The sequence below is a fragment of the Garra rufa genome, chromosome 10, assembly GCF_049309525.1.
Source record: "Garra rufa chromosome 10, GarRuf1.0, whole genome shotgun sequence".
NCBI classification, from domain to species: domain Eukaryota; kingdom Metazoa; phylum Chordata; class Actinopteri; order Cypriniformes; family Cyprinidae; genus Garra; species Garra rufa.
Window position 1 is genome coordinate 43,519,949 of NC_133370.1, and position 27,682 is coordinate 43,547,630.

General features: G+C 35.1%; 2 protein-coding genes and 1 long non-coding RNA gene across 3 annotated transcripts; 1 reads left to right on the top strand and 2 right to left on the bottom strand.

Annotated features, from left to right (window-relative positions):
* The first annotated feature begins 910 nt into the window (after window positions 1-910).
* LOC141344656 (uncharacterized protein C1orf21 homolog) lies at window positions 911-14,051 on the top strand. The gene is made up of 6 exons (XM_073849532.1): window positions 911-1,012; window positions 8,203-8,341; window positions 8,825-8,910; window positions 9,013-9,077; window positions 9,184-9,244; window positions 12,817-14,051. The coding sequence occupies exons 2-6, from the start codon at window positions 8,251-8,253 to the stop codon at window positions 12,853-12,855; spliced, it is 342 nt and encodes a 113-aa protein (XP_073705633.1). The 5' UTR covers window positions 911-1,012; window positions 8,203-8,250; the 3' UTR covers window positions 12,856-14,051.
* A 136-nt stretch (window positions 14,052-14,187) lies between these two features.
* Window positions 14,188-22,987, bottom strand: tsen15 (TSEN15 tRNA splicing endonuclease subunit). The gene is made up of 4 exons (XM_073849531.1): window positions 22,822-22,987; window positions 22,668-22,749; window positions 22,436-22,571; window positions 14,188-17,162 (listed from the first exon to the last, which is right to left on the bottom strand). Exons 1-4 carry the CDS (start codon window positions 22,876-22,878, stop codon window positions 16,994-16,996), a joined length of 444 nt encoding a protein of 147 aa, XP_073705632.1. The 5' UTR covers window positions 22,879-22,987; the 3' UTR covers window positions 14,188-16,993.
* A 994-nt stretch (window positions 22,988-23,981) lies between these two features.
* Window positions 23,982-25,734, bottom strand: LOC141344875 (uncharacterized). The gene is made up of 3 exons (XR_012356857.1): window positions 25,704-25,734; window positions 25,504-25,601; window positions 23,982-24,743 (listed from the first exon to the last, which is right to left on the bottom strand). It is a non-coding gene; the product is annotated as an uncharacterized lncRNA (long non-coding RNA).
* Window positions 25,735-27,682: the final 1,948 nt, after the last annotated feature.

Here is a 27,682-nt window from a genome sequence, read left to right on the forward strand (position 1 = left end):
ATACATTTGTGCATTTCTGCCATTTTTGTGCCTAAAATAGATATAACTAATTTTAGCATCATTACTCCAGTATTATTATTATTATTATTATTATTATTATTATTATTATTATTATGTTGAAAATAGCTGAGCAGAATTTTGTCAGGTTTTTTTGATGAATAGAAAGTTCAGAAGAAAGCATTTATCTTAAATAAAAAATATTTTGTAACATTATAAACGTCTTTATCATCACTTCTGATCAATTTAAAGCATCCTTGCTTAATAAAAGTATTCATTTCTATAATTTTCCCCCCTTACCCACTTGCCCAAAAATTATACAGACTTCAAGCTTTTGTGTATAATGTTACAAAAGCGTTTTATTTGAGATAAATGCTGATCTTTGGATCTTTCTATTCATCAAAGAATCCTAAAAAAAAAATACTCAACTGTTTTAAATATTGATAATAATAAACAATGTTTCTTGAGCAAATCAGCATATTAGAATGATTTCTGTAGGATCAAGTGACACTGAAGAACGATGCTGAAAATTTACATTTTGACCGATCACAGGAAAAAATTACATTTAAAATATATTCAAATAGAAAGCAGTTATTTTAAATAGTAAACATATTTCTAAATATTACATTTGCTGTATTTTGTATTACATAAATGCAGGCTTGGTGAGCAGAAGAGACTTCTTTAAAAACAATTATATGTTAATGAGAGAGAGGGAGAGAGAGAGACCTTTTTTACAGATTTATTTTCCAAAACTATTTTATATATAAAAAAAAGACATCACACAGTTATCTATTTTTAAAAACCCTTTTATTACGTTTTCCCAAATCGGTAAATCTGTCGTTGGTTGAACTACTCTGCGCTCGAGTGCTTCTGTCTGCGCACACTGATCGTTTCGCCCAACTATACCGTGTATCGACTATTCACGTCTGTGGGCTGATCTGTATTGAGCTGATCCCGCTTGAGCGCTTTTTCCTGATCACGAACAGCACGATTAAACTCTGCTTCTGCACTGAAGGTAAGCTCAGCCGCACGAAGTGCTTTATAATGTCCTTATCTCATTCTGTGTTCATAATTTCATTAATTCGACTGAAGCGTATCTTTATATTGCGACCATTGTTGTTGTCTTGTTCTGCTGAACATTACCAACAAATCACATCCCATTCACTTTGATTTAACGTGCATCAATAACAATTTAAGGTCTGCAAGCGATCGTTATAATCTGCAATAAGAGCACAGCTACTTGTGTGTTTGTTTATTATATGGCTATGAAGTGTTTTTAATTATGCACGTTCACTACTAGGCCACAATGCTCGCTTCCTACAAGATGCAATGTTAGTTATGGAAGAAAAATCGTCATGGGTGCTCTCTGATGACTGTTGATAATGTTTTTTGCTTTCAGATTATTTTTGTTATCTTAGGTTTCTCGCACAAACGTATCGCCCTGTAAACTCCGCCAACAGCGCATCTTTATGTGATAGGAACAGTTGTCACTTGTTTTTGAGCGCTGAGGTTTGTATGTGGTGTGAGTAACGGTTCTCACCTCTGAGAGCGATTAGTTCAGCCTCATTGGATTGGCTGCCACTGCTCGCAGCTCTTTTGATGCCACACAAGGGCCCTTTATGCGGGAGGCTCCAGCTGGACTTGCTGCATGTGTGTTCTGATTGGCTGATTCTCATGCACGAGAAATGACGTCTTCGAGCAATTATACAAGTCTGCTCTTACCAGACGTGACCCTGGATCACAAAACCAGTCATAAGGGTCCATTTTTTTAAATTGATTTGTATACATCCATCTGAAAGCTTAATAAATACGTTTTTTATTGATGTATGGTTTGTTAAGAAATACAACTATTTGAAAATCTAAAATCTGAGGGTGCAAAAAAATTAAATATTGTGAAATCGCCTTTAAAGTTGTCCAAATGAAGTTCTTAGCAATGCATATCACTAATCAAAAATGAAGTTTTGATATATTTATGGTCGAAAATTTACTAAATATCTTCATGGAACATAGAGTGATTTTTGGCATTTGCTACAAATGTACCTGTGCTACTTAAAGGAGCAGTTCACTTTCAGAACAAAAATGTACAGATAATGCACTCACCCCCTTGTCATCCAAGATGTTCCTGTCTTTCTTTCTTCAGTCGTAAGGAAATTTGTTTTTTTGAGGAAAACATTTCAGGATTTCTTTTCATATAATGGATTTCTATGGTGCCCCCGAGTTTGAACTTCCAAAATGCAGTTTAAATGGCTCTAAACGATCACGGCCGAAGAAGGGTCTTATCTAGTAAAACGATTGGTTATTTTCTTTAAAAAACTACAATTTATATACTTTTTAACCTCAAATGCTCATCTTGTCTAGCTCTGTGTATACTCTGTGTAGAGATTAAAAAGTATATAAATTGTAAATGTTTTCAGAAAATAACTGATCGTTTCGCTAGATAAAACCCTTTTTTCTTGGCTGGGATCATTTAGAGCCCTTTAAAGCCGCATCTAAACTGCATTTTGGAAGCTCAAACTCGGGGGCACCATAGAAGTCCATTATATGGAGAGAAATTCTGAAATGTTTTCCTCAAAAAACCTAATTTCTTTACGACTGAAGAAAGAAAGACAAGAACATCTTGGATGACAAGGGGGTGAGTGCATTATCTGTGAATTTTTGTTCTGAAAGTGAACTAATCCTTTAAGACTGGTTTTGTGCTGCAGGGTCATAAATTGTTTTAAAACTGATGCTCACATAAAAAAAAATTACCTTTATATGTAATATACATTTGCCAAATCTAGTATAAAAGTTATGGTGGAATGTTATGGTACTATTTACACATTTAGAGGGATAGTACTTCCAAAAATGATAATTCTGTAATAATTGTGGAACATCAAAAAGTATATGTGACCCTGGACCACAAAACCAGTCATAAGGTCAAATTTTACAAAACTGAGATATATACTCAATAAATAAGCTTTCTATTGATGTATGGTTTGTTAGGATAGGACCATATTTGGCCGAGATACATCTATTTGAAAATCTGGAATCTGAGGGTGCAAAAAAATCAAAATGCTGAGAAAATCACCTTTAAAGTTCTTCAAATTAAGTTCTTAACAATGCATATTACTAATCAAAAATTACATTTTGATATGTTTACCGTAGGAATTTTACAAAAAATCTTCATGGAACATGATCTTTACTTAATTTCCTAATGATTTTTGGCATAAAAGAAAAATCAATAATTTTGACCCATACTATGTATTTTTGGCTATTGCTACAAATATACCCCAGCGACTTAAGACTGGTTTTGTGGTCCAGGGTCACATATATCAGGCATACTACAGAATTGTTGCTGTCCCACAACCAAAAAAACACATTTAAATATTCACATCTTAGATGTTTACTAAGATCCTTATATTATCTATTAAATCCCACAATACTATTTAAAATATCAGTAAGCTTAATATATATAAAATCATAATTTAGTGGGTAATTTCAATTGGGAGGTGGCTGTCCCAAACCCTAACCCCTAAATTTCAACTTATGAAAAGATATTGAAATAATTTTAGCATTTTATTCTATTGTTGTTTTAAAAAATATCTTTTAGATTTTTTTACATTTTAATAAGTGAAGTAAAAAAAAACTGTATTTTATTTTTTCTTTGTAAAATCTGAAATTTATGTAAAAATGTGTCCCACATTTTCATGTCACTACTGAAACAGTGTATGTTTTAGTCCATTGGCTGAGACTGATTTTAACCACACCCCTACATTTATGATCAGGAAATATTTATGTGTCCCTCTCTCTCATAGCTACATGGTGAGTAGATCTCCATCATTTTGAGGTAAATGTGTTAAAAAGTATGAAAAATATGTATGTAACTTTAAAGAACGTCACTACCGAACACCATGTTTCTATAATTAAACTCACTTTTTGGAGAGTTATTCCATAACATTTAGTTTTTATATTTGACAGCTGTTCAGAACTAGCTAACCATGGGCTGATTAGCATCTTTGAGCTATAGCTTCAAAAGTATCTAAAATTGTCACTACTGAAACAATTACGACCAAAACATTTGGTGGAGTTTCAGTAGTGACATCTTTATTTTTTGGGGTGTTATCCCATAAAATTGTTACTACCGTAACAGTCACGACCGAAACATGTCATCATTGTTTCGGTAGTGACAAAAGGCCGTGGAAATAAACACAATAATTCAGTTTGTGATGTGGTCGCTACCAAAACATTACTGTCATTAACGAAAATGTGCAGTCATGACTGAAACATGGGATGTTTTGTCAAAAATAAAGTATACTGAATTATCAACTAAGATGTTATGATAGTGTTTGGTTCAGTGTATATTCAAACTAATGAATTCTTAAGTTTGAAATTAGTTTGATCATCTTGCCTTTTACAAAGGAAAATTGGATTAAAAATAAAAAAATCATAAATCACACTTGAAGTATTGTTTAAAATTGTAATTGTTATTGATTTACCTGTAAGCTTTTTAATACAAAAAAATAGGAATATGTAAACAAAATCTTAATAGGTCAATGTAACCCTTCTTATTAAAATATATATTACTGTGTTTCGGTAGTGAGTAATTTGGGGAGAGGACAAATATTCTAAAACTTTCTATATATATTTAGGGCTACAACTGAAAATATTCAGTTAAAGCAGGAACAATAAATATCTGAGCACCAAAGCAGACTTGGAGGGCCAAAATTGTTGCCAGAAATGGTGATGTTTAATTAGAGCTTCTAAGATGAAGCGTTTTAACTGTGAATACATTACCGGTAAACATGTCAGCAGTAACAGCAGCAATGTCAACAAACCATGAGGTAACTATAACAAAAAATGATGCAACATGTAAAATTTGTATGGCTGAATCTTGTTGCCAAAGAACATTACTTGAGAACTGATTTAATGATTTAATTTATCAGAACTTTATTTTTGGTTTCAGATTTCAGCTAAATGAAAACTTTTTTGATGCATCACTATAAAAATATTTTCTTTTGTCAGACAAAAGAAAGTTATACAGGTTTGGAATGACTTGAGGATACCAAAAATACCAGATATCTTTTTTTTTAGATTTTGGTATTTCCCAAAATTACTTCCATTTCAACAACATATGTGACCCTGGACCACAAAACCAGTCTTAAGTCGCTGGGGTATATTTGTAGCAATAGCCAAAAATACATTGCATGGGTCAAAATTTTAGATTTTTCTTTTATGCCAAAAATCATTAAGAAATTAAGTAAAGTTCATGTTCCATGAAGATTTTTTTGTAAAATTCCTACTGTAAACATATCAAAATGTAATTTATGATTTGTAATATGCATTGTTAAGAACTTAATTTGGACAACTTTAAAGGTGATTTTCTCAGTCTTTTTTATTTTTTTGCACCCTCAGATTTCTGATTTCAAATAGATGTATCTCGGCCAAATATTGTCCTATCCTAACAAACCATACATCAATAGAAAGCTTATTTATTCAGCTTTCATATGATGTATAAATCTCAGTTTTGACAAATTTAACCTTATGACTGGTTTTGTGGTCCAGGGTCACAAATGAATACAACTTGAACTTGAATGAATTTCGAAGCCTAAATACATCTGCATAGGTGGTAAAGATACAAATGAGCAGTAGTAATTAAGATATTAGCCTAATAGTTCACCTACCTGACCTAAAATGATATGAACAAACATGAATGTTGTCAAGATTCTTGCCATTGAAATCCTGCATCAGTTTGGCCAACCACAAATGGCTTTTGTTCCTCAGACAGTTTTTTTGCTCTCTTCTCCTTGATTTGTATAACTTTTGGCAATCTGTAGTACTCCAAATGTTTTTCCCAGTCCAACCAATTAGCACAGCCCAAAAAAGTTTAATAGCTGACCATTTTCAGCAGCAATAATCAGCAAAACATGCAAGTTTTGTTTGGTTCAGTGGCATTGTTTACATTCAGTGCCGCCAGTATGGCCGATTAATGATGTGTTGTGAAAACACACTATTGGCTGTTTCAGTTTCTTCCATTAATTGTAACACCAGTGGTCCATCTCAGCTACATACAATCTCTGGTTAAGCTCATTTGAATTTGTTTAGATCAGTAGATATGATATTACAGTATCTTGGAAACCTGCCTGAAACAGTTTTCTTAGGAGGAACTTTCATACACAGAAACAGTGTTCAGTCATTGACTGACTAGACCAAAAGCTGCTTTAGGGTTCAGACACAACCTTGGCCTCTTTTGGTTGTCAGCTGTCCATAGTTAAAGGGGGCATAACACACACAGTTTCACCCAATCTCGAGTTAGTCTTGAGTACCTATTGAGTACTGCATCTTTCATATCTCCAAAAAGTCTTTAGTTCGATCGTATTTACAAAAGATAGATACAGCTTTACGATTCTCTCCGAAAACAGCCGAGCTCCTGGAGGTGCACCATCGGCGGAGCTATGCACGCATATTGCCAACCAAACACAGACATTTGATGCCGTTTCACTTACCATGTGCAGTTCTGAATCATGACTGGGATCTTTTGTAGCTGGGACCAGTCTTTCTGTATCTAACGATGTGCAAATCCAGCGTCTAACTGGGCCTTGTTTATAAAACGTTCATCAACAAACACACTTGCAAAACTCCGTTTCTGCCCCGGAAAAACAAACTGGATCCACTGTTGACATAACGCTGGGTTCTTCTGGAAGCTGAGCAAGGTTATCTTTGCCTTACAACCAAAACCATACTTTTTTAGAGACATTCTTCCCGAGTGAGTCCCGTACAGCAGTGCAGCTGAATGAAGCACGTTGATGGGCGCGCACTTGCTCTAGCTCTGGTTGATGTGTGCGTGGGCGTGCTCTTCCGGGAGAAATGCCCATACAAGGAGTTCCACCCTTCAGGACGTGATGAAGAGCAATAGAGAGAGCACATTTAGGCCACGCCCACACCAAGGGGGAAAACAATCCAACACTCTCCATTGACTTTGTATTGCGGGAAGCGGACTTTTGACATTTCTAACTTATAACAAAAAAAACAGAACAATGTCTAAAAGCTGTTATGAGGCAAGGTGTACAGTAAACAAGCTAAAAAACACATAACTATGTTTTTATAAGTCGTCAACCCAAAAAACGAGTGTTTAAGGACACAAATAGTTGTAGATGTCAGGGTATTTCACGTTGGGCCATTCAGTTGGATCATTTCTCCAACAAAAGGAAGGTAAGGAAAAGGTGCACTGACATAGACCAATACAATTTAGTTTCTCAATATATCTCCTCCTTTCAGGGTGGTGAAATAATCCTTTGATGTGGTTAAATAATGAATTTACTTTCGCCGTTAAATTTTCCTCCACCATGCGTAGTTCTCAGAGTAATAAGACACGTTGCGTTCTACATTTGTGTCCTTAAATGCAAATTTTTTAGGTCGACAGCTTATAAAAACGTAGTTCTGTGTTTTAGATTGTTTACAGTACACCTTGTCACATAGCAGCTTTTAGAAATTGTTCTAATTTTTGTTATGAGTCAGAAAAGACAAGCTTCCTGCAATACAAAGTCAAAGGTGGGCGTGGTTTTCAGATTATGACGTCATTGACGTGTCAGAAATACTCCAAATCCGTTTTTTTTTTTTTTTTTTTTTTTTAACTTTGGTCATGTTTAGCATGAGAATCCAACTCTTTAACAGTGTAAATAACTTAACATGCATTAAACAGCATTGGATTGGACTTTGGACTTTAATGTGATAAACTGAACCTGTAATAACATCATTAATGATTCAATTCCAAAACTTATAGGAATTGTACAAGTTTTGTAATTAATAATTATATTTTCAAAACTTTTTTTTGTCCATTTCTTACGAACTCATATGACTCTGAGCACATAAAACTTAGTATGTGTTTATATTATGTATGTTTTATCTTCACACACCTGTTTTTTTACTTATCAGTTCATCCCACCATTTCTGACTGATGTTCATACGCACCAGGATCCACTGCTATGGCCAGTGTCCCATTAACCCAAATTCATATCGGCTGCTCAGCACGAGCAAGAAACATACATGTGGCACACCCAGATATGAAATTGAAGTTTCAGCGTATATCAGTACAGATAGACTAAGCTTCACATTAGACTAAATGCTACTGTATTATTACATCTTTATGCAGATTGCTTGATTTGAGTACTGAATGTTTGCATTTTGTTGCAGTTCTGTCTGAACTCATGCCTGTGTTTGTTGGGTCAGGTGCAGTAGAGAGTGCCATGCAGGAAGGAGAGGAGAGGAAGTGAGGCGATGGGCTGCACCTCAGCCAAGCAGTTGTCATCTGTACCCAGTGATGAAGAGGGCCGGGGTAAGGCCTACAGCAACGGAGATGCCTTCTCCGGTCAGTGCCACAGCTATTCATGTTTCTACTGCTGCAGTTTAACAAAATATGAGTCTAAATAAACTTGAGAACCAGGTGGTGTATTATTGAAGCTCTTGTCGGTCCCGCAGGGAATACAGTTTATTACAAATCGGCTTTTACAGTCCTATTAGTGTAAGTGGTGATTTAGCAGGTGCTTTTAACCAAAGTGAATTAGAGTTCAGTTATTAAAGACAGTCCCTCTGGAGTAACCTGGATTTAACTGCCCTTAAAACAGATGACAGGTCACATCTTGTTCTTCTTGGCATTGTAAAAGCAACCGATAAATGCGAGTTGATATAAATAAAATGGACAATGTTTAATTTTCTTAGTACGTTTCTGGTTTTACATCTATAATTGGCTGCCATTTGGAATTATTCTGTTAAATATGTTGTTTAAAATCAAATTACAGAAGAAAAATGGATGAAGATTTTTAAGTGTACTTTTCTCTTTTTGTGTTGTTAGATGAGTACAAACTGAAGGGAGTTGAGAAGGTGAAGTACATGCATGGAGAAGAGGAGCGCACGAACACACGAAACCAAGAGAACTTGGTAAAGATTTATACATTAGTATACATGATACATAGTTTTATGTTTCTCCAAATTTGATGTTCATCATCCAGGAGAGCATTAATTTTTCCTTGTGTGTTTCAGGAAAAGAGCACACTTTTGCACAAGGGCAGGCATAAAGATGCCACCGGGAATAGTAATAAGATAAGGTGAGCATGTTTTTGATTTCTGTTCTTGAGTAATAAGTATTCAGTGATGGCAAGAGGTTGACCAATGAGATATTCACTCATTCAACAATTCTTGATTGTTCCTCAGTATCCACTCTTCAGAGAGCCAGCAGGAGTTCTTCAGGATGCTGGATGAGAAGATTGAAAAGGTGTGTAAAGTAGCATGCCTTTTACTATTGCTCATAGGGTGGGAGGCTTTCTCATATCCTTAAAGCCCAAAGTATACTTTGGTTTTTATGCTAAGGTATGCATACATAGTGTGTGACATGTGTATGCATGCAGCCAGGTTTTTTTTAATCACACATATACTCTACACTCAGCCTGCACATGCGCCTTTATTTATTTTATTTTTTTGTCAATAATGTGGCAACACTGTGCTGGGTCACTGTTTTCTAGTCAAGAAAGAAATGGAAAAAGAACAACAACAAACAACTACTGTTGTGTTGATGAGCACTTGTGTTAAGGCCAAAGTATACTTCAGCCTTCCCTGTTCTGTGCACTAACATGAAGCTTTTGCGTAAATCTAAAGTTTAGATTGGATTTAAGCTTTGGTGTAAAAACCGAAGTATACTTTAGGTTTAAGCATTTGCATAAAATCCAGAGTATGCTATGAGCTTAAGCATTTGTGTAAAAACTAGTGGTGGGCCGTTATCGGCGTTAACGTGCTGTGTTAACATGAGACTCTTATCGGGCGATAAAAAAATATCGCCGTTAATCTATTCTCAAAGTTGGTTTGGGAGCTGGGTCTATACTACGCAAGCTATGATGACTTTCACCTTGATATTTTATGCGGATGTATACCTAGCCGAATTGCACTGTAGGGGGCGAGAACGAGTCTTCGAACCTGTGTGTATGCCTACTGTGAAATTACCACAACAAACGACACGTGCTAACGTGGACGCAGCTATGAAGCTGCCGGGTTTGCTTCAGGGCAGGTGCGTTGCTAGACCCTTTTTACTGGGGGACGTGCCCCAGTGAAAATCTGCTGTGCCCCAGTAAAATCTCAAATTTGAGTTATAATTTACTTTGATAATCCCGAAATAAAGACATTAAACTATATGCAACAACTGAATTGACGCTTCTAAAAGCAACGCAGTTTAACCGAAGACTATGCACGCAGATATCCATACCCATGCGCGTCTGTGTATTTAACTGCAACGCGCACGTCGCGCAGCCTTTTGTGTAGGAGTACTTGGTGACACAAGTTTGTATAGTTAATTGTGTTGTAAATGCAATTGTCAAGCAGTTTATGATGCATTTTGGAAACAGGAGATGAGCCCCTGGCCTAATGCGCCACCTGGCTTGAGAAACCCGTTCTCGAAGACTTACTTTTAGTCATTATTTGGGTAGCACACATATTCTGAATGCCTTCAGCAGAATTCAAATTAGCCATTTTAATCTAGATTTAAAAAATTAATCGATGCCCACCACTAGTAAAAACCAATGGATACTTATATTTGAGTATATTTGGGAGTTTCAGCGTTTGTGTAAAGAAAAAAAAGTATACTTTGAGTTGGCATAAAAAACCTACTGGATTTAAGCTTTTGTGTAAAAAAAAAAAAAAAAGAGAAGTATACTTTAGGCTTAAGCGTTTGCAAAAAACAGAAGTATACTTTGATCTTAAGCGCTTGGGTAAAAAGCAAAGTACACTTTGAGGTTAAGTGTTTGCATAAAAACAAAAAGATACGTTGGTTTTAAGCTTTGGCGTAAAAAAACTAAGTAAACTTTGGGTTTAAGCATTTGCATAAAATCTAGAGTATACTATTAGTTTAAGCATTTGTGTAAAAACCAAAGTATACTTTGAGCTTAAACATTTGTGTAAAAACTGAAGTGTACTTTAGGTTTAAGCATTTGCGTAAAATCCAGACTATACTTGGAGCTTAAGCATTTGTGTAAAAAAAAAAAAGTATACTTTGAGCTACAACGTTGGCATAAAAGCCAAAGTATTCTTTGGATTTAAGCTTTTGTGTAAAAAATGAGAAGTATACTTTAGGCTTAAGCGTTTGCAAAAAACAGAAGTATACTTTGATCTTAAGCGCTTGCGTAAAAAGCAAAGTATACTATGAGCTTAAGCTCCTTGCGTAAAAACCAAAGTACACTTTGAGGTTTTCATAAAAAGAAATGTATACTTTGGATTTAACCTTTGGCTTAAAACCGAAGTATAATTTAGGCTTAAGCGCTTGCATAAAAACCAAAATATACTTTGAGTTTAAGCATTTGTGGAAAATCCAGAGTATACCTGGAGCTTAAGCGTTTGTGTAAAAAAAAAAGTATACTTTGAACTACAGCGGTATTCAGTATTTAGGTTTTTGTGTAAAAAATGAAAGTATACTTTGGGCTTAAGCATTTGAGTAAGAACTGAAGTGTACTATGTGCTTAAGCGCTTGCGTAAAAACCAAAGTATACTTTGGATTTAGGCTTTTGTGTAAAAAAAACGAGAACTATACTTTAGGCTTAAGCCTTTGCATAAAAACCGAAGTACACTATGAGCTTAAGCGCTTGCGTAAAAACAAAGTATACTTTGAGCTTAATCATTTGTATAAAAGCAAAAGTATACGTTGATCTTAAGTGTTTGCGTAAAAAACAAAGTATACTTTGAGCTTAAGCATTTGTGTAAAATCCAGAGTATACTTGGAGCTTAGGCGTTTGTGTAAATATAAAAGTATACTTTGAGCTTAAGTGCTTGCATAAAAACCAAAGTATACTTTAGATTTAAGCTTTTGTGTAAAAAATGAGAATTATACTTTAGGCTTAAGCGTTTGCGTAAAACCTCAAGTATACTTTGAGCTTAATCATTTGTGTAAAATCCAGAGTATACTTGGAGCTTAAGCGATTGCATAAAAACCAAAGTATACTTTAGATTTAAGCTTGTGTGTAAAAAATTTGAATTATACTTTAGACTTAAGCGTTTGCGTAAAACCTGAAGTATACATTGATTTTAAGCGTCGCGCAAGAACTGAAATACATTTTGAGTTTAACCATTTGTGTAAAAATATAATTGCACTTTCACCATGAGTAAAACACTATGGCTCCGTCCACACGAAGCCGGTGCGTTCCCTATCCGATCATTTTTTTTCCCTCGTTCTAAAAAAAGTTCCGTAAACACGAAACCACTGAAAACGGTGTAGTATATATGCCAGACCAGTATGGGGTGCTGTAATTCTGCCATAGAGATACACTATACACTGAGAAGAAGACTTTGAGCATGCGCATAACCTTGCGAACATTATCGCTTGTTGCTCATAACAGTTGCATAGAAGCAATAGATTTTGCTGTAATAAAGCTAGTAGGCTTAGTAGCAACACGAACACAATCATGTAGTCCGCCAATATTGTTGTTGCTGTTACTTGTGACGCAGCCGACATGTGATGTGATGACATCATCGTTTCATAAAATATACGGATTGGCTGTACACACGAAACCGCGAGGGTGTCGTTTTCAGATTTATCCACTTTGGGACCCGGTTTCAAAAAATAGCGGTTTCAGTCTCCTAAAACGCCGGATCCGTGTGGATGAAACGCCAATACGATAAAAAATGTATACGTATACAGCGAAACGCGTCTCCGTGTGGACAGCCCTTTGGCACACAGTTCATCCTCCCAGAACACCCTAGCAACCACATGCTGTGCTTAAAACACTCACCACAGAACACCTTACTGTGTCAAGTTAATAGCTGTTTATCTCATTTTACCTTTTCTTAATATGCCTCTTATTTTTACAGGGACGGGACTACTGCTCGGAGGATGAGGATATGACATAGCATGCTGAGATGTTTGACTCGCACCAACATTGAGTCAATCCTGTCCCAAAGCTCCTTATGATTGCTTTCCATGCCTCCTTATCCAACAAGTATTAATCTTCAGGAGCTTGAGGTCAAGTGACATTTAGCCCAGTTATCCACTCTATCCAGTTTACAATCTACACACTCCCAAATGTCTTACAGGTCAGTATTTAAGACTCTTGAGGACTAGTATTTGAACGGTAGAGGGGCATGGTAAGCCCACGGTTAAGGAGACTGGGATGTGAATGGGAAAGCCATTTTCAGACTGTTCCTCAATCCCTTGCCTTACACTACCCATAAGCCTTCTCCTACTCATAGACTACATACAGTGGAGAGAGCCATGCAGAGAATCCTGGATTTCGCCCTTCCTTCGACATGGACACTAGACGCAGTGGACCAGCAGTGGAGATGATATTTCCTAAAGAGGATTTGCTTATGGAGAGACTTCCATGATTCTGTCCAGCTCATGCTGTTGAGACACAGGAAGTGAAAGCGTATGGACAGAAACACAAGGCCATTTCTAGCATTCCAATTGTTTTTTTAAAGACGTGAGCAAGTATTTTTCACCCACAGTGTATAATGTATGTGTCTTTTTTTGACCTTTTTCTTTGAGTTATGTTACAATGCTCAGGACAGCAGTGCTGTATGTATCATCACTAGACTTGTTTGTTAGCAGAAGTGCAGTTCCTTCAGGGCCGGTCTTGAGGATGTGTTGGGCGGTGGAGATAGATCACAGCATCTAGCCGTGTTTAGAGACGCCAGTTACAGTAATCCTAAAGGTCATGTAGTTTTCAGATACTCGTTTTATTCTATATAACAGGTGGATATCATACGTTCGCTTGACATTTATAGTCACTATTCTTGAGTTGAAAACCAGTACAAGTTTCAAAACCAGCCTTCAGAAAGTTTTACATAGATAAGTTTTTATTACCAGGAAGTGTTTCTTCCTTTTACAGTATGACAGTAATTTGCCATAGCCTTAAGCACACAGTGTTTTCTTTTCTGAAACAGGAGACAACAGTAAGCCATTACTTTCTGTATTTTTACACTAAAGTGAACAGTATCCCACATGTATGCTTAAGTTCTCTATGTACACAGTTGGGCCAAACAATATTGCCAAAAATGCAAGTGTGATGCTGAGTGAAAGAATAAATAAACACACAATGACCAACTAACCCAGGAAAAGCAAATGCTTCTGGTTTATTGGTTTTTTCAGCTCTGGTAAAGGGATAGTTCAATCAAAAATTGTCATCAGGTTTGCATACACCTTGCAGATTCTGGAAAATGTGAATTATTTTACCAAAATAAGAGGGATCATCATACAAAATGCATGTAATTTTTGGTTTAGTACTGACCCGACTAAGATATTTCAGAGAAAATAATAGTTGTTCAAAAGTTTACACACCCTTAATTCTTAATACTGTGTTGTTACCTGAATGATCCACAGATGTTTTTGTTGTTGTTGCTGTTGTTTAGGGATAGCTGTTCATGAGTCTGTTGAGTAGAGTCTGTCCTGAACAGTTAAACTGCCCACTGTTCTTCAGAAAAATCCTTCAGGTCCCACAAATTCTTTGATTTTTCAGCATTTTTGTGTATTTGAACCTTTTCCAACAATGTATGGTTTTGAGATCATCGTTTTACACTGAGGACTCCATTGAAACTATTACAGTTGAAGATTTTTTTTTTTTTTTTTTTTTACAGTTGATGAATTTGAAGATCAAGGTAAAATTTACTTATTTTGTCTTTTGGGAAACATGTAAGTATCTTTTTTAGCTTGTGAGGGGCAGTACTAAATGAAAAAAATTGATATTTGGGCAAAATGAGAAACAAATACATATTTTCATTCTGTTCAAAGGTTTATACCCCTAGCTCTTAATGCATATTTTTTCCTTCTGAAGCATCAGAAAATGCTGAAAAACCAAACAATCTGTGGGACCTGAAGGATTTTTCTGAAGAACAGCGGGCAGTTTAACTGTTCAGGACAAACAAGAGACTCATGAACAACTATCACTAAACAAACAAACACAGCTGTGGATCATTCAGGTAACAACACGGTATTAAGAATTAGGTGTATGTAAACTTTTGAACAGGGTCATTTTAATAATTTCAATATTATTTTCTTTTGTGGACTATATGTAAATGTCTTTTAAGTGAAATGTCGTATTCAGGTCAGTACCTAATAAAAAATAACATGCATTTGGTATGATCCCTCTTAGTTTAGTAAAATAATTAACATTTTGAAGATTCTGCATAGTATATGTCCAATATTATTTTGTATGTTTCACTGAAAAACACAAGTAATTCAAGTTTGGAACAACATGAGGGTGAATACATGACATGGTTTTGGCTGAACTATTCCTTTGGTTCGTCCAGAAATTAAGATGCTGTCATCATTTACTCACCCTCATGTCTTTTCAAACCTGAATGACTTTCATTCATCTTTAAAGCTCATATGAAAATATTTAATGAAACCTAAGAGAATTTTGTCCCTCCTTTGGAAGTCTGTTGGCTTCAAGAAGACATTATAAAACGAATCCATGTCGTATATGATGAATAGATTTCATTTAGGCTTTTATTCACATATAAACACATTTAGCACATCAAATTACTCAATGAATGCTCAACTGAACTTGGTTTACGTGCAAGAACCAATAAGGTTTGTTTTCGTGTCACGCAAGCACTTTTGTGTTTCTGAAAGAACCGGTGAGGTTTCTTCGTCAATCTCATGCGTCACACACTTTAAGTTGACCTTCCGTTGATATTTGATGGGCTCCATTTATGTGCATTGATCAATGATTATATGTGAATAACAGCCTAAAATATGTTTTTCATATTGAGCAATTCTTCCGAAGACTTAAACCACTTGATTCATATGGATTACTTTAAGAAGTCTTTATGAACATTCTGAAGTGTCAAAGTTTTGGTCTCATGGACTTTCAGTGGAGGACACAAATCCCTTGGATTTCGTTAAAAATATCTTTATCTGTGTTTCAAAGATGAACGGAAGTCTAAAGGGTTTAGAACGCATTACAAGTAACGCAATTTACGTAATAATATTACTTTTTCAAAGTAACTAGTAAAGTAACTCATTACTATTTAATTGACAAGAAAATATCTGAGTTACTTTTTCAAATAAGTAACGCCAGTTACTTTTCCCCCCCATTTATTGATTAAAAGCTCTCCTGTCCTCATGTTGAGAGAAATTGTTACTTTAGTTCTAGAATAAATGTGAACATGCATTAATTCATCTCACTCACTACAAAAACAGATACAGTATTCCTCAAAATGAATAAAAACAGAGAAATTCAATGCAAACCTGCAATAATTAAATATGGTAAATAATACAAATATCCTTTATGCATTTAATTTCATTTGATTAACCGATGTCTTTGCTGCCGACCTTACTAATATACTAATAAGCAAAAATTACTATAATAATCTAACATTTGTTTTGTTTTTTATTGCTGAAGAGTTGACATTTTTTCTTCTGCGGTCTACTGTACAGACGTGAATTTACTTTTCTCTAAGCCTGAGGCTTTTGGTGTGAAAAGGCTTTTACATTTGCCAAAAATAGAACTTTTTATATTAAAAACAAACAAGCAAGCCCTGCCCAGATTTAAAAAGTAAAGCATTACTTTCCATAAAAAAGTTATAAGTAACGTAATTAGTTACTTTTTTAGGGAGAAACTCAATATTGTAATGCATTACTTTTAAAAGTAAGTTTCCCAACACTGCATAAGGGTGAGTAAATAATGAGAATTTTAATTATGCATGAACTGTCTTTTTGAAATAGAGTTTAAACAGAATAAAACTACCAATTCATTTTTCAGACTTCTCTGTTTGCTTTTTGGGAATGTGAAATATAAGTATTTGAGTAAAGAAGACCAGCTCAGTGGTACTGTGTTTGTGTAACACTGCAATACTCTGTATAACAGACAAAAGCAGCATGGATCCACGCAAACACAAATACAGTCCGTATCTAAGATGACCCTATAAATTCAGTCTCTCTCATCTCCAAAGATAAAATGAGTTCAGAAATGCATTTGAACTAAGTACTACCCAATCCCCACATCTGAAGAGCTCAAAATACCAGTCTGGCTGTATCTGGGCGTTTCTCTCACGTCTGTAACCTCCGTTTGCGATGCTGTCTGCGGCCTTGGTCTTGGATGTCCACTGGAGGATCAGGGGTCAGAAAGCCGTCACATAGTTTCTGATACACCAGACTGGAGTCAGAAGCTACTGCACACAAGAGCAATGGCACACCTCTATCCAGTACACTCCGCAACCTGTGAGAGATGTGTTAAAGCATAATCACATTAAGGAATGTAAAGCAGGTATGAGACCTTTTTTCCACTTAAGTCATGTGTACACAGATTTTATGATGCAAATATGTGAACGCTGCTGCAAGTCTTTCATCCAATAGCATGAAACTAGGGGTGGGGCCACCCAGAGCCATTGAGAAACACAGCCAAAGTTGCAACACTCCCATAGGCTTCCACAGGAACTGAGGCATGGAGTGGCCAATAGTTCCAGCATTGAAGCCCATTCATTTTAGTGCTTCTCAAGCACACTTGCCAGAAAGTTGAAGAATTTTTTTGACACTTTAATGCATTAGTTGACCTCTCTGAAATCTGACTGGTAGTGTTTTTTAGTTAATGTTTATTGTTAGACAGTTACACTACAATTGCAGTTAGGCAATGTGAGAAACATCTTAAAAGCAACCATAACAGATGCTAGTTGTCATATTTTTAAGTTTTTTGTCTTTTTGCAATATTTATTTTTCCCCAGTAGGAGGTTGAATAAGCCAACTGCCTTGTGTTTTTAAACATTTTTTTTTTTACTTTATTATTGGGTTAAATTCCGTATTTGCTTGCCTTTTATAATATCAGGTATGATGTATTCTTATGTGAATATCATTAAATAACACTGGGATGTGAGTAATAAATCGTTTCTAAAATTGTAAAAACTGTGTTTTGTTAATGTCTAAATATACATTAAAATGCAAAACCTAAAAAAAATAAGTAAGCAATTATGACTCTTTTGAGCAACTAGTGTAGAGCTAAATACATGTAGGCTATATTTATTAAACAGCTATACAGGCATATAGTGGTTAAACCATGCTTTTACATATGAATATTATTTTTCTGGCCACCAAACACCTCTCTGTTTCAACCGTAAATACTAAACTAATTGTAATATATGTGTATTAGAAAATGTTATACTTTAAATGGTCATTAATGGATCATAATTATTGCACGTATTATTTAGTACCATAAATCTCCCCAAAAGATTAACCAAATAGAACTGAACTAAAATATAGTACAATTTAATTAATTAAAAGTTACATTTAAGGTGTTTGGTCACATCTTAGACACTATTGAGAGCTCCACTAACCACATGACCGCGTTGCTGCAAGATTAAAGCATGTCGCAACTAGGGCTGCAACAACTTATCGAAAAAAATAGATTATTATCGATAATGAAAATCGTCGATAATAATTCTTATTAGCAATTAATCGGTCCGCCCACAGTGCATGTAACTTCGGAGAATCATGTCAAATTACAGCACTGAATGACGCATTTCTAAAGACACAATGCATCTAAAAATAGTGGAGGAAACAGAATGAGATGTGATCCCAAAACATGAGAATTCCTTATTTTAAACTTTAAGCTAATAGCGTAATGGCTTGCCCTGTGAGGCGCTTTGACAGATCCGTTTGCATCCTCAGCATGAAAACTTTCAGTTTACGGTCATATCCTTGTCTGTAAATGTCACAAATTCACACGAGCATTTCCATTTATGCATAAAAGTCCATTCTGGCAGTCTGTGTTAAGTTTAAATCTTGTCAAGTCAGACTGGAACACAGACAGGGATACAATTAATACTCAGCGCAAAAACATTCATTGTGCTGAAACATCTGTCGTTGAATGTTAAATTTAGATTTAAAATACAACATGTAGTATTTATGGAAGGTAGGAACTGTAAAGTAGAGCTGTGACGGTGGCAGATTTTTACCACCGACTACCACCGGTGGCGCGGTGTTTTTATATATATCAAAATAAATGAGGCTCAAACATTAACAAATGTGCGTGTTTATTTTTCCAAATTGTCAGTGAACAAGCAGCCTACAAAACGCTAAAATAAATCAAAGAAATAATACATTTAAATAAGAAAGTAGCCTAAATAAGTGTTAAATAGGCTATTAAACAAACATTCGTTCCAAAAAATTCCTAACAACCTCGACAGCTGATCAGAATTACTGGCCCGAGTCCGACTGGAACCTGGCTTTCTCTTTCTCTTCCCCATTGCACAGCTTCTGTTTTTAATAGCGAAGTAATTACTTTTATTTTCATTTCTTTAGTTTATAAAGTTAATTTAGAAATATATTTGGAACACGTTTTGTTTGTGAAATTCAAGTTTTTGTTTTTTAAATTAACGACCAAGCGGCCAGCGGCAGACAGATCAATTTAGCCTTCTCAAGTCATCACGATTTAAATTAAAATCCTTAGATATAAAAAAAACTTAAAGCATATCACAATATTAGTTTAATCGTTTAAACTAGATAAATGTGTGCTATTAGGCCCATATCCGATCGTTTGTGCGGAGAGTGAAAGCTGAAGCGGGCTTTGCAGGACATGGAGGCGCCAGCGCCCTGTGAAACTTCATTTTTGCTCATAAATGTAAGAGTAATAAATTGACTTTAAATTATTACTTAACTACTATAAAACTAAATAATTCAAATAGAAAACAAAACTCTTTCATTAGCTATAGGCCTAATCCATAAAGATGCATTTAGGCATTAAAAGCGCGTCCAGTGAGCAGATGGCGAGTTAGGATCGTCAACTTCATCCTTGCGACACTGACTCAGAAAATACTAGTTTATTAATAAATAATTCAAATATCTCCATACTTTTCCCCCCGGCACATTCATGGTAATTGCTTTACCTGGGGCTTTGCAGCCAGTTTAAGCTTACTGCGTGTATTTGAACGTGGAACTCTGCTGAAGGCACTTGCAGAATACGGCAGAATAAATAGCAGAAACACTGTATTTTATGCTTGTTATAGTGTGTTTTTCTTCAGATATATTTGTCTTGTCTCTTTATTAGGACAGGTGGTCTAATAAATTGTTAAGCACTGTGTTTTCATAGCATTCAGAACGTGGAATAGTGTGATTTAAAAAAAAAAAAAAAAAAAGAATTGGAATTTAATCCAACTAATCGATTAATCGAAAAAATAATCGACCAACTAATCGATTATCAAAATAATCGTTAGTTGCAGCCCTAGTCGCAACTCTGTTTCTCAACAGCTCTGGGGCCACCTATCTGTGCACACAACATTACAAACCTTCAGTTGAATATAAAAAAAAAGTTTTTGAAATTTAAACAAAAAACAAAAGTATATGATCAACATCTTTGAATCAATAGATTCAAAAACGTTCATATATTCTAAATTCATTACATGAGCTGTAAACTGTAATCGACAAAACTAAAACAAAAAAACTTATATTATTAACACCTTTTAGAACCCTGTCATGTGTGAGATAATGCAAAAGAAGCAAGCATCCATCTAGCATGCGTTTACAAAATAAAAATAATGGAAAAGTAGCGCAATGGAATGTGTAAACAAGGGGTGTCCAATCCTGCTTCTGGAGGACCGGTGTCCCAAAGCCATTAGAAGGCAAGCCTGCAAACATTTGCCAAAAAAGTGTAATGGCTAAAGCTAATGCTTCCGATCTGGCAGTACGTGGGAAAGGAGACCAAAGGCTTTTTTTTAAATGGAGAGGCTTTTGTCAAAGGAGGAGAGGAAACAGCTAATCATTTAATGAATCGACAGCCTATTGGCTAATCTTCAAAATGTTTCACACTAAACAATATTTTTGGATTTAACTATTTTTAAAGTTTACCACAAAAAATGGCTGTTTTATAAGAGAAGTCACTGCGACAGCTGCGATTCAGCTTATGGCACTACTCATGTTATCCGTAAACGGCGATTGAGTGTCGCACAACTCTGACTGAAATTCAATGACACCAAGGCTGTAATGTGATTGGTTATTAAAGCACATCTGATCCAAGTTAGCTATTATGTTTTGTAGTAAAGGTGGGTACACGCCACAAGATAATCGGGCAGATTTTCCCTCTTCTGACAATCCTAGGTAATGTCCTGATTATTTTGGTGGTTCCAAAACATTCAACATATTTAATAACATATTGAATATTTACAATTAGAAATCCTGATGTGTGGGGGGAACCCTGAGGACAAACACGCATACGATCTGGAGATTATCACATGCAACAAAACAATATCCAATCAGAAAGTGAGCTGACAAAAGACGGAAGCAGAGATGACATTTTCTGCGTGAATTTTCTGTCGGAATCATACCAAACACTATCATCGCAATTGCAATTTCTTCCTGCCTATCATCCACCATGTTTATTCTCAAGTCTCAAGAAATTTGGAAAGATTTCCCGTGTTCATAGTCATAGTTAGTGTGTGGTGTGCTGTCTTTGTCACATCACGGCACATTACACACTATAGGAGCAAAACAGTTAAATCTAGGATTATTTTCCTCATGTTTGTGGTCTCTCACATTTTGAAGATCTTTTAAAATTTAAAAATCTTTTAGTGTGTACCCAGCATAAGTAACACAGACCCTCTCATCTCCCTATATTAAGATCTATGAGTCTATGCTAAAACTTCCAGGCAGGTGTGTTGAGGCAAGTTGGAACTAAACTCTGCAAGACACCGGCCCTCCAGAACCAAGTTTGGACACCCCTGGTGTAAACTAGCCCACTGGGAAACCTGTTTGAAAACAGTTCTTCTTTCATTTCCACGTAAATCTCTCATAGAAGCTTTAAAGGAGAAGTTCACTTTCAGAACAAAAATTTACAGATAATGTACTCACCCCCTTGTTATGCAAGATGTTCATGTCTTTCTTTCTTCAGTCGTAAAGAAATGGTGATTTTTTTAGGAAAACATTTCAGGATTTCTCTCCATATAATGGACTTCTATGGTGCCCCCGAGTTTGAACTTCCAAAATGCAGTTTAAATGCAGCTTCAAAGGGCTCTAAATGATCCTAGCTGAGGAAGAAGGGTCTTATCTAGAGAAACGATCGGTTATTTTCTAAAAACATTTACAACTTATATACTTTTTAATCTCAAATGTTTGATTTGCTGAGCTAGACAAGATGAGCATTTGAGGTTAAAAAGTATATAAATTGTAATTTTTTTTTTTTTTTTTTTTTTTAGAAAATAACCCATCGTTTTGCTAGATAAGACCCTTCTTTCCTCGACTGTGATCGTTTAGAGCCCTTTGAAGCTGCATTTTGGAAGTTCAAACTCAGGGGCACCATAGAAGTCCATTATATGGAGAGAAATCCTGACATGTTTTCCTCAAAAAACATAATTTTATATGACTGAAGAAAGAAAGACATGAACATCTTGGATGACAAGGGGGTGAGTACATTATCTGTACATTTTTGTTTAGAAAGTGAACTACTCCTTTAACACACCATGTCCAGAAGAGCTTCTTAGTTTATAGTAAATGAAAACTGTGTCCTACTCTCTGTGTTTGATGGATCTGTGTGAAGGCAAAGGGTAGATCATCTGAACGGTTTCTCCTTCCTTTTCTCGACCCTCCAGCAGAACCGCCTGCAACTCTGGACAGGAAACTCCAACCACTTCTTTCCATTTACGCACTTTAACAGAAAAAAAGACAAAATTGTTATTTATCTTTTTACGAACATTATGTTGCACTTCTATCTAAAATGTGAATACTGCTGTTATTTCCTCACCTTCGGTCAGATCCATGTACACCAGGAAAGCAGCATATACTTGAGCACTGTCACCGACATCCAAATGCATCAGGTCTTGGTACTAAAGAGAAGATTGAATTAAATGACACCTGTCTAAATATGTGATATTACCAGGAATGTGACTCGCTCTTACAACGGCGTGCTGCTGGATCCAGTTCGGAGGATGTGATCGATTTGCTTCGTCCATCATAATATTCAACTCTTCCCTTTTTATTTCACAAATCGCTAATTTAATCAATGCATGTCACAAAAATTGTTTACAGATTGACCACGTGCACATATAACCATCTGCACTCGTAAATTACAAATCCTACTACCGCAAAGGCATGTCTCATGAATATTAAACAAGTTGCTTGGTAACTTTCCTGGAGCGTCCAATCACGTGAGAAAGTTCATATTCATGACGGAATATGAGAGACGCTCATTCGCCAGCTGACTGGAGTTTAGCGTCTACCAGCAAATCAGCGATGGTACGTCATATAGCGTAATTAATATTCATAAGCCGTCATATAATAGTGTTCTGGATTGCACAAACTATCCGTCTAAAGTAGTGTTTTATGTCCGTATAAATTAGACAATGAATTTATAGTTTTTGTATAACCGTAGCGGCTTTCAGACGGTTTAATACAACGTGTACATGCTGATAAGTTTTTGGACACAACCAGATTGTTATTGTCCTCCTTTTATTTGAGTCCGTGTGGAAAACATTATAGTATCTCAATGGGCCGACTCGGTGAGTCACTATGGACCACAAAACCAGTCATAAGGGTCAATTTTTTTAAATTGAGATCACCTGAAAGCTGAATAAATAAGCTTTTCATTGATGTATGGTTTGTTAGGATAGAATATATTTGGCTGAGACACACCTATTTAAAATTCTGGCATCTGAGGGTGAAAAAATATCTAAATATTGAGAAAATCACCTTTAAAGTTGTCCAAATGAAATTCTTAGCAATGCATATTACTAATCAAAAAGGTTTGATATATTTACTGTAGGCAATTTATGAAATATCTTAATGGAACACCATGTTTACTTAATATTCTAATGATTTTTGGCAAAAAAAAAAAAAAAAAAGTAAAATTTTAACCCATACAATGTATTGTTGGCTATTGCTACAAATATAACCGTGCTACTTTAGAATGGTTTTGTTGTCCAGGGTCACATATTAACTGTTATCTATCTATCTATCTATCTATCTATCTATCTATCTATCTATCTATCTATCTATCTATCTATCTATCTGTCTGTCTGTCTGTCTGTCTGTCAAGCAGTCAAAAACACAATTATCCATTCAAATTCTTTATTCATCTTACGAAAGAATTGCTTTACAATAATAATAACAGATTTTATGTCTGCATCTTAAAAAATAGACTATGGTACACCGACTCTGAAGACATACATATCAGAAAGACAGTCTGAGCTTTTCTTATTCATTCAGTGAATTTGTCCAAACATTTTTCTCCATTTCAATCTCCATTTGCAAAAGCTATAACAGAAAAGGCTCTTTAAAAGCTAAGGTATATTCAAATGACTGTAAACTACCTGCCCTCATAGTCATATAAACAACTTAACATGCAATAGAAACTCTTAATATTTTGAACAAAATCCAAAATACAGGAAAATAAAAAAACAGTAATATTGTAAAATATTACAATTTAAAAATATTGTCTATTTTAACATACTGCAAAATGTATTTATTGCTGTGATGCAATGCTGAATTTTCAGCATCATTACTCCAGTCTTCAGTGTCACATGATCCGTCAGAAATCATTCTAATATGCTACTTTGCTGCTCAGGAAACTTTTCTTATTATCATGAATGTTGAAAACAGTTGTGCTGCTTAATATTTTTGTGGAAACCATGATGCAATTCTTTCAGAATTCTTTAATGAATAGAATGTTCAAAAGAACAGCATTTATTTGAATGTCTTTAATGTTACTTTTAAGAAAAGTAATAATATCTTTCAATATCTTTCATCAGATATGTTCAGACTGTTTGAAAGTCTTCAGACGCTGTGTAGTCGGTACCTGAATCTTCACTTCACTCTTAACCATCTAAGAACACAACAAAGATGCAACCCAGACAGTGTTTTACTCAACAATACTTCTTCACTTTGAATATAAAAAAGGTACTTTTATCAACATTACACAACCTAACCTAACACACTACCAGTCAAAAGTTTTTGAACAGTGAGATTTTTAAATTTTTAATAAAGACGTCTCTTCTGCTCACCAAGCATACAACAATTTTAAAATATTTTTTACTATTTCAAATAACTGTTTTCTATTTGAATAGATTTTAAAATGTAATTTATTCCTGTGATTTCAAAGTTGTATTTTGAGCATCATTACTCTAGTCTTCAGTGTCACATGATCCTTCAGAAATTATTTTAATATTCTGATTTGCTGTTCAAGAAACATTATTATTATTGTTTTGTTGAGAACAGCTGAGTAGATTTTTTCTAGAAAGTTCAGAAAAACAGCATTTATCTGAAATCTCTGTAACATTATAAATGTCTTTATCATCACTTTAGATGATTTTAAAGCCTCCTTGCTATATAAAAATATTAATTTCTATATATTTTATCATTTAGATTTGGTCCCAGGAATATATTACATTTTAAAATATATTCAGATAGAAAGCTGCTATTTTAAATAGTAAAAATATTTCACAATATTACAGCTTTTGCTGTATTTTGGATCAAATAAATGCAGGCTTGGTGAGCAGAAGAGACTTTTCTACAAAAACCATAAAAAAACTTTTGACTGGTAGTGTAGGAGTGTAGGTTATATTTCTGTAGGTACAGATTCTTACCTCCTTCTTTTCTGTAAGTAAAACTGCACCATCCAGTGCACAGCAAAGGGCCAGATAACTGCCAGCACTACAAGGCCACCAGGCCACCAGGGCAACCTCTAAAAAACAGGACACATACAGATGCAATTAATAATTTCTATTAATATGAAGTTTTATTTCAGACGATGGCATTCCAAGTATTTGAACTTAAATAAACAGACCTTTTTTGGTGACTTAGAGTGCCATGTTTTGAGGAGAGGGATTTCAGCCTAAAACAAAACATAAGCAAACTAGATAAAAAAGTTTGTCAAGACAAATTATGAAGTTGGCTTGAGAAAGCTGGTCCAAAAAGTTTGAACGGTTCGAGTGTTTTCAGTCTGAAATAGTTTAAAGTTTAAAGTAGTTTTAAAAGCCTAATGTTTGATAGCTAGATAGCTACATATATATATATATATATATATATATTAGGGGTGGGCATAGATTAATTTTTTTAATCTAGATTAATCTACATTAAAATGGCTAATTTGAATTCTGCTGAAGGCATTCAGAATATGTGTGCTACCCAAATAATGACTAAAAGTAAGTCTTTGAGAATGGATCATAAAGCTCATAAAGCTGTTCTATGATAATTTGTTGATGAAAATAAATTATGTTCAATTAGATGTACTTGTGTTTACTAACTAACTAACAATGAAATTATTTTTTCTACCTGTCGACTGTATTTTTTTTAACGTCAACACCTACCCAACCCATTAAATGTTACACCGTACTTTTATTTTGACAGGTTGCCGTGAAGTTTCTGTGTCATACAGTATGATATGATGCTAGTTGAAATGAAACGGTAAAAGTGACACTCACAGCAGTTTGGGCGATTTAGTTTATCTGTTCATGTGAGATGAAAATGCCAAAAATTACCGGGAGCGTCACGTGTGTTTCAGTATGCGTGTAGTAAAAGCTCGTCTCCGCAATGCATACGTACAGCTAGGCAAACGGAACATATCGGATTCATATTAAAACGGTCTTTTTGCATTTCAGTTTTCACATACACTAGTCCATATCGCGATTTGAATTAAGTGACAGACCGACATTTGATTTATGAATCCAAAAAACGACGAATTTACGTGGCATTTCGCTATAGTAGATTCGGTTTTCATGAATGGAGGACAACGTGATCCCGTCTGTGTTTTGGCGGAGGAGACTTAAACGCGCGACCATATTCTATAGTCTTCGGTATACATCCCCGTTAAACTATCAAGGTGAAAGTCATCATAGCTTGCGTAGTTTAGACCCAGCTCCCAACCCAAATTTGAGAATAGATTAACAGCGATATTTTTTTTATCGCACGATAAGAGTTTCACGTTAACGCAGCACGTTAACGCCGATAACGGCCCACCACTAATATATATATATATATATATATATATATATATATATATATATATATATATATATTATAGCACATTGCTAGTATGATTAGCGTATTGTTAGCATGATTTAGATAGATACTGTGCCTTGCAAAAGTATTAAAACATTTTTGTCACATTTTGTTTTGTTGCAGCATTATGTAAAACTGCTTTAAATTAGTTTTTCCCCACATCAATTTACACTATAATAATGACACAGCAAAAACCAGATTTGCTAATTTTACAAATTTATTAAAAATAAAACACTGAAATAAGTACATTGCATTAGTATTCATACCCTTAACTCAGTACATAGTTGAAGCACCTTTACAGCCTCAAGTCTTTTTGGGTATGATGTGACAAGCTTTGCACATCTGCATTTGGCAATTATCTGCCATTCTTTGTTGTTCCAATCGTCTTCCATTATGGATAATGCTTCTGTGAACCTTCAATGCAGCAGATTTTTTTCTGAACTCTTCCCTAGATAATTTCCCGGAACGCAAGTCTGTCTACAGGCAGTTATCTTGACCTCAGGACTTGGTTTTTGCTCTGATATGCATTTTCAGCTGTTAGACCTTTTCTGAGAGGTGTGTGTCTTTCTAAATCATACTCATTCAAATGAATTTGCCACAGTTTAACTCCACTTGAAGTGTAGTAACATCTAGAAGCAATATGAATGCTCCTGAGCTAAATTTTGAGTGTCCCAGAAAAGGGTATGAATACTTATGCAACAGGTTCTTTTCAGTTTTTTATTTTTAATAAATTTGCACAAATGTTAAAAACCTATTTTTTGCTTT

Coding starts and splice junctions, on each gene's coding strand:
- tsen15 (XM_073849531.1), bottom strand. CDS start 22,878: ATGATGGACGAAGCAAATCGATCACATCCTCCGAACTGGATCCAGCAG. Junction 22,750..22,821: donor GGATCCAGCAGCACGCCGTT/GTAAGAGCGAGT, acceptor TCTTCTCTTTAG/TACCAAGACCTGATGCATTT. Junction 22,572..22,667: donor GTACATGGATCTGACCGAAG/GTGAGGAAATAA, acceptor TTTCTGTTAAAG/TGCGTAAATGGAAAGAAGTG.
- LOC141344656 (XM_073849532.1), top strand. CDS start 8,251: ATGGGCTGCACCTCAGCCAAGCAGTTGTCATCTGTACCCAGTGATGAA. Junction 8,911..9,012: donor CACGAAACCAAGAGAACTTG/GTAAAGATTTAT, acceptor TGTGTGTTTCAG/GAAAAGAGCACACTTTTGCA. Junction 9,078..9,183: donor GGGAATAGTAATAAGATAAG/GTGAGCATGTTT, acceptor ATTGTTCCTCAG/TATCCACTCTTCAGAGAGCC.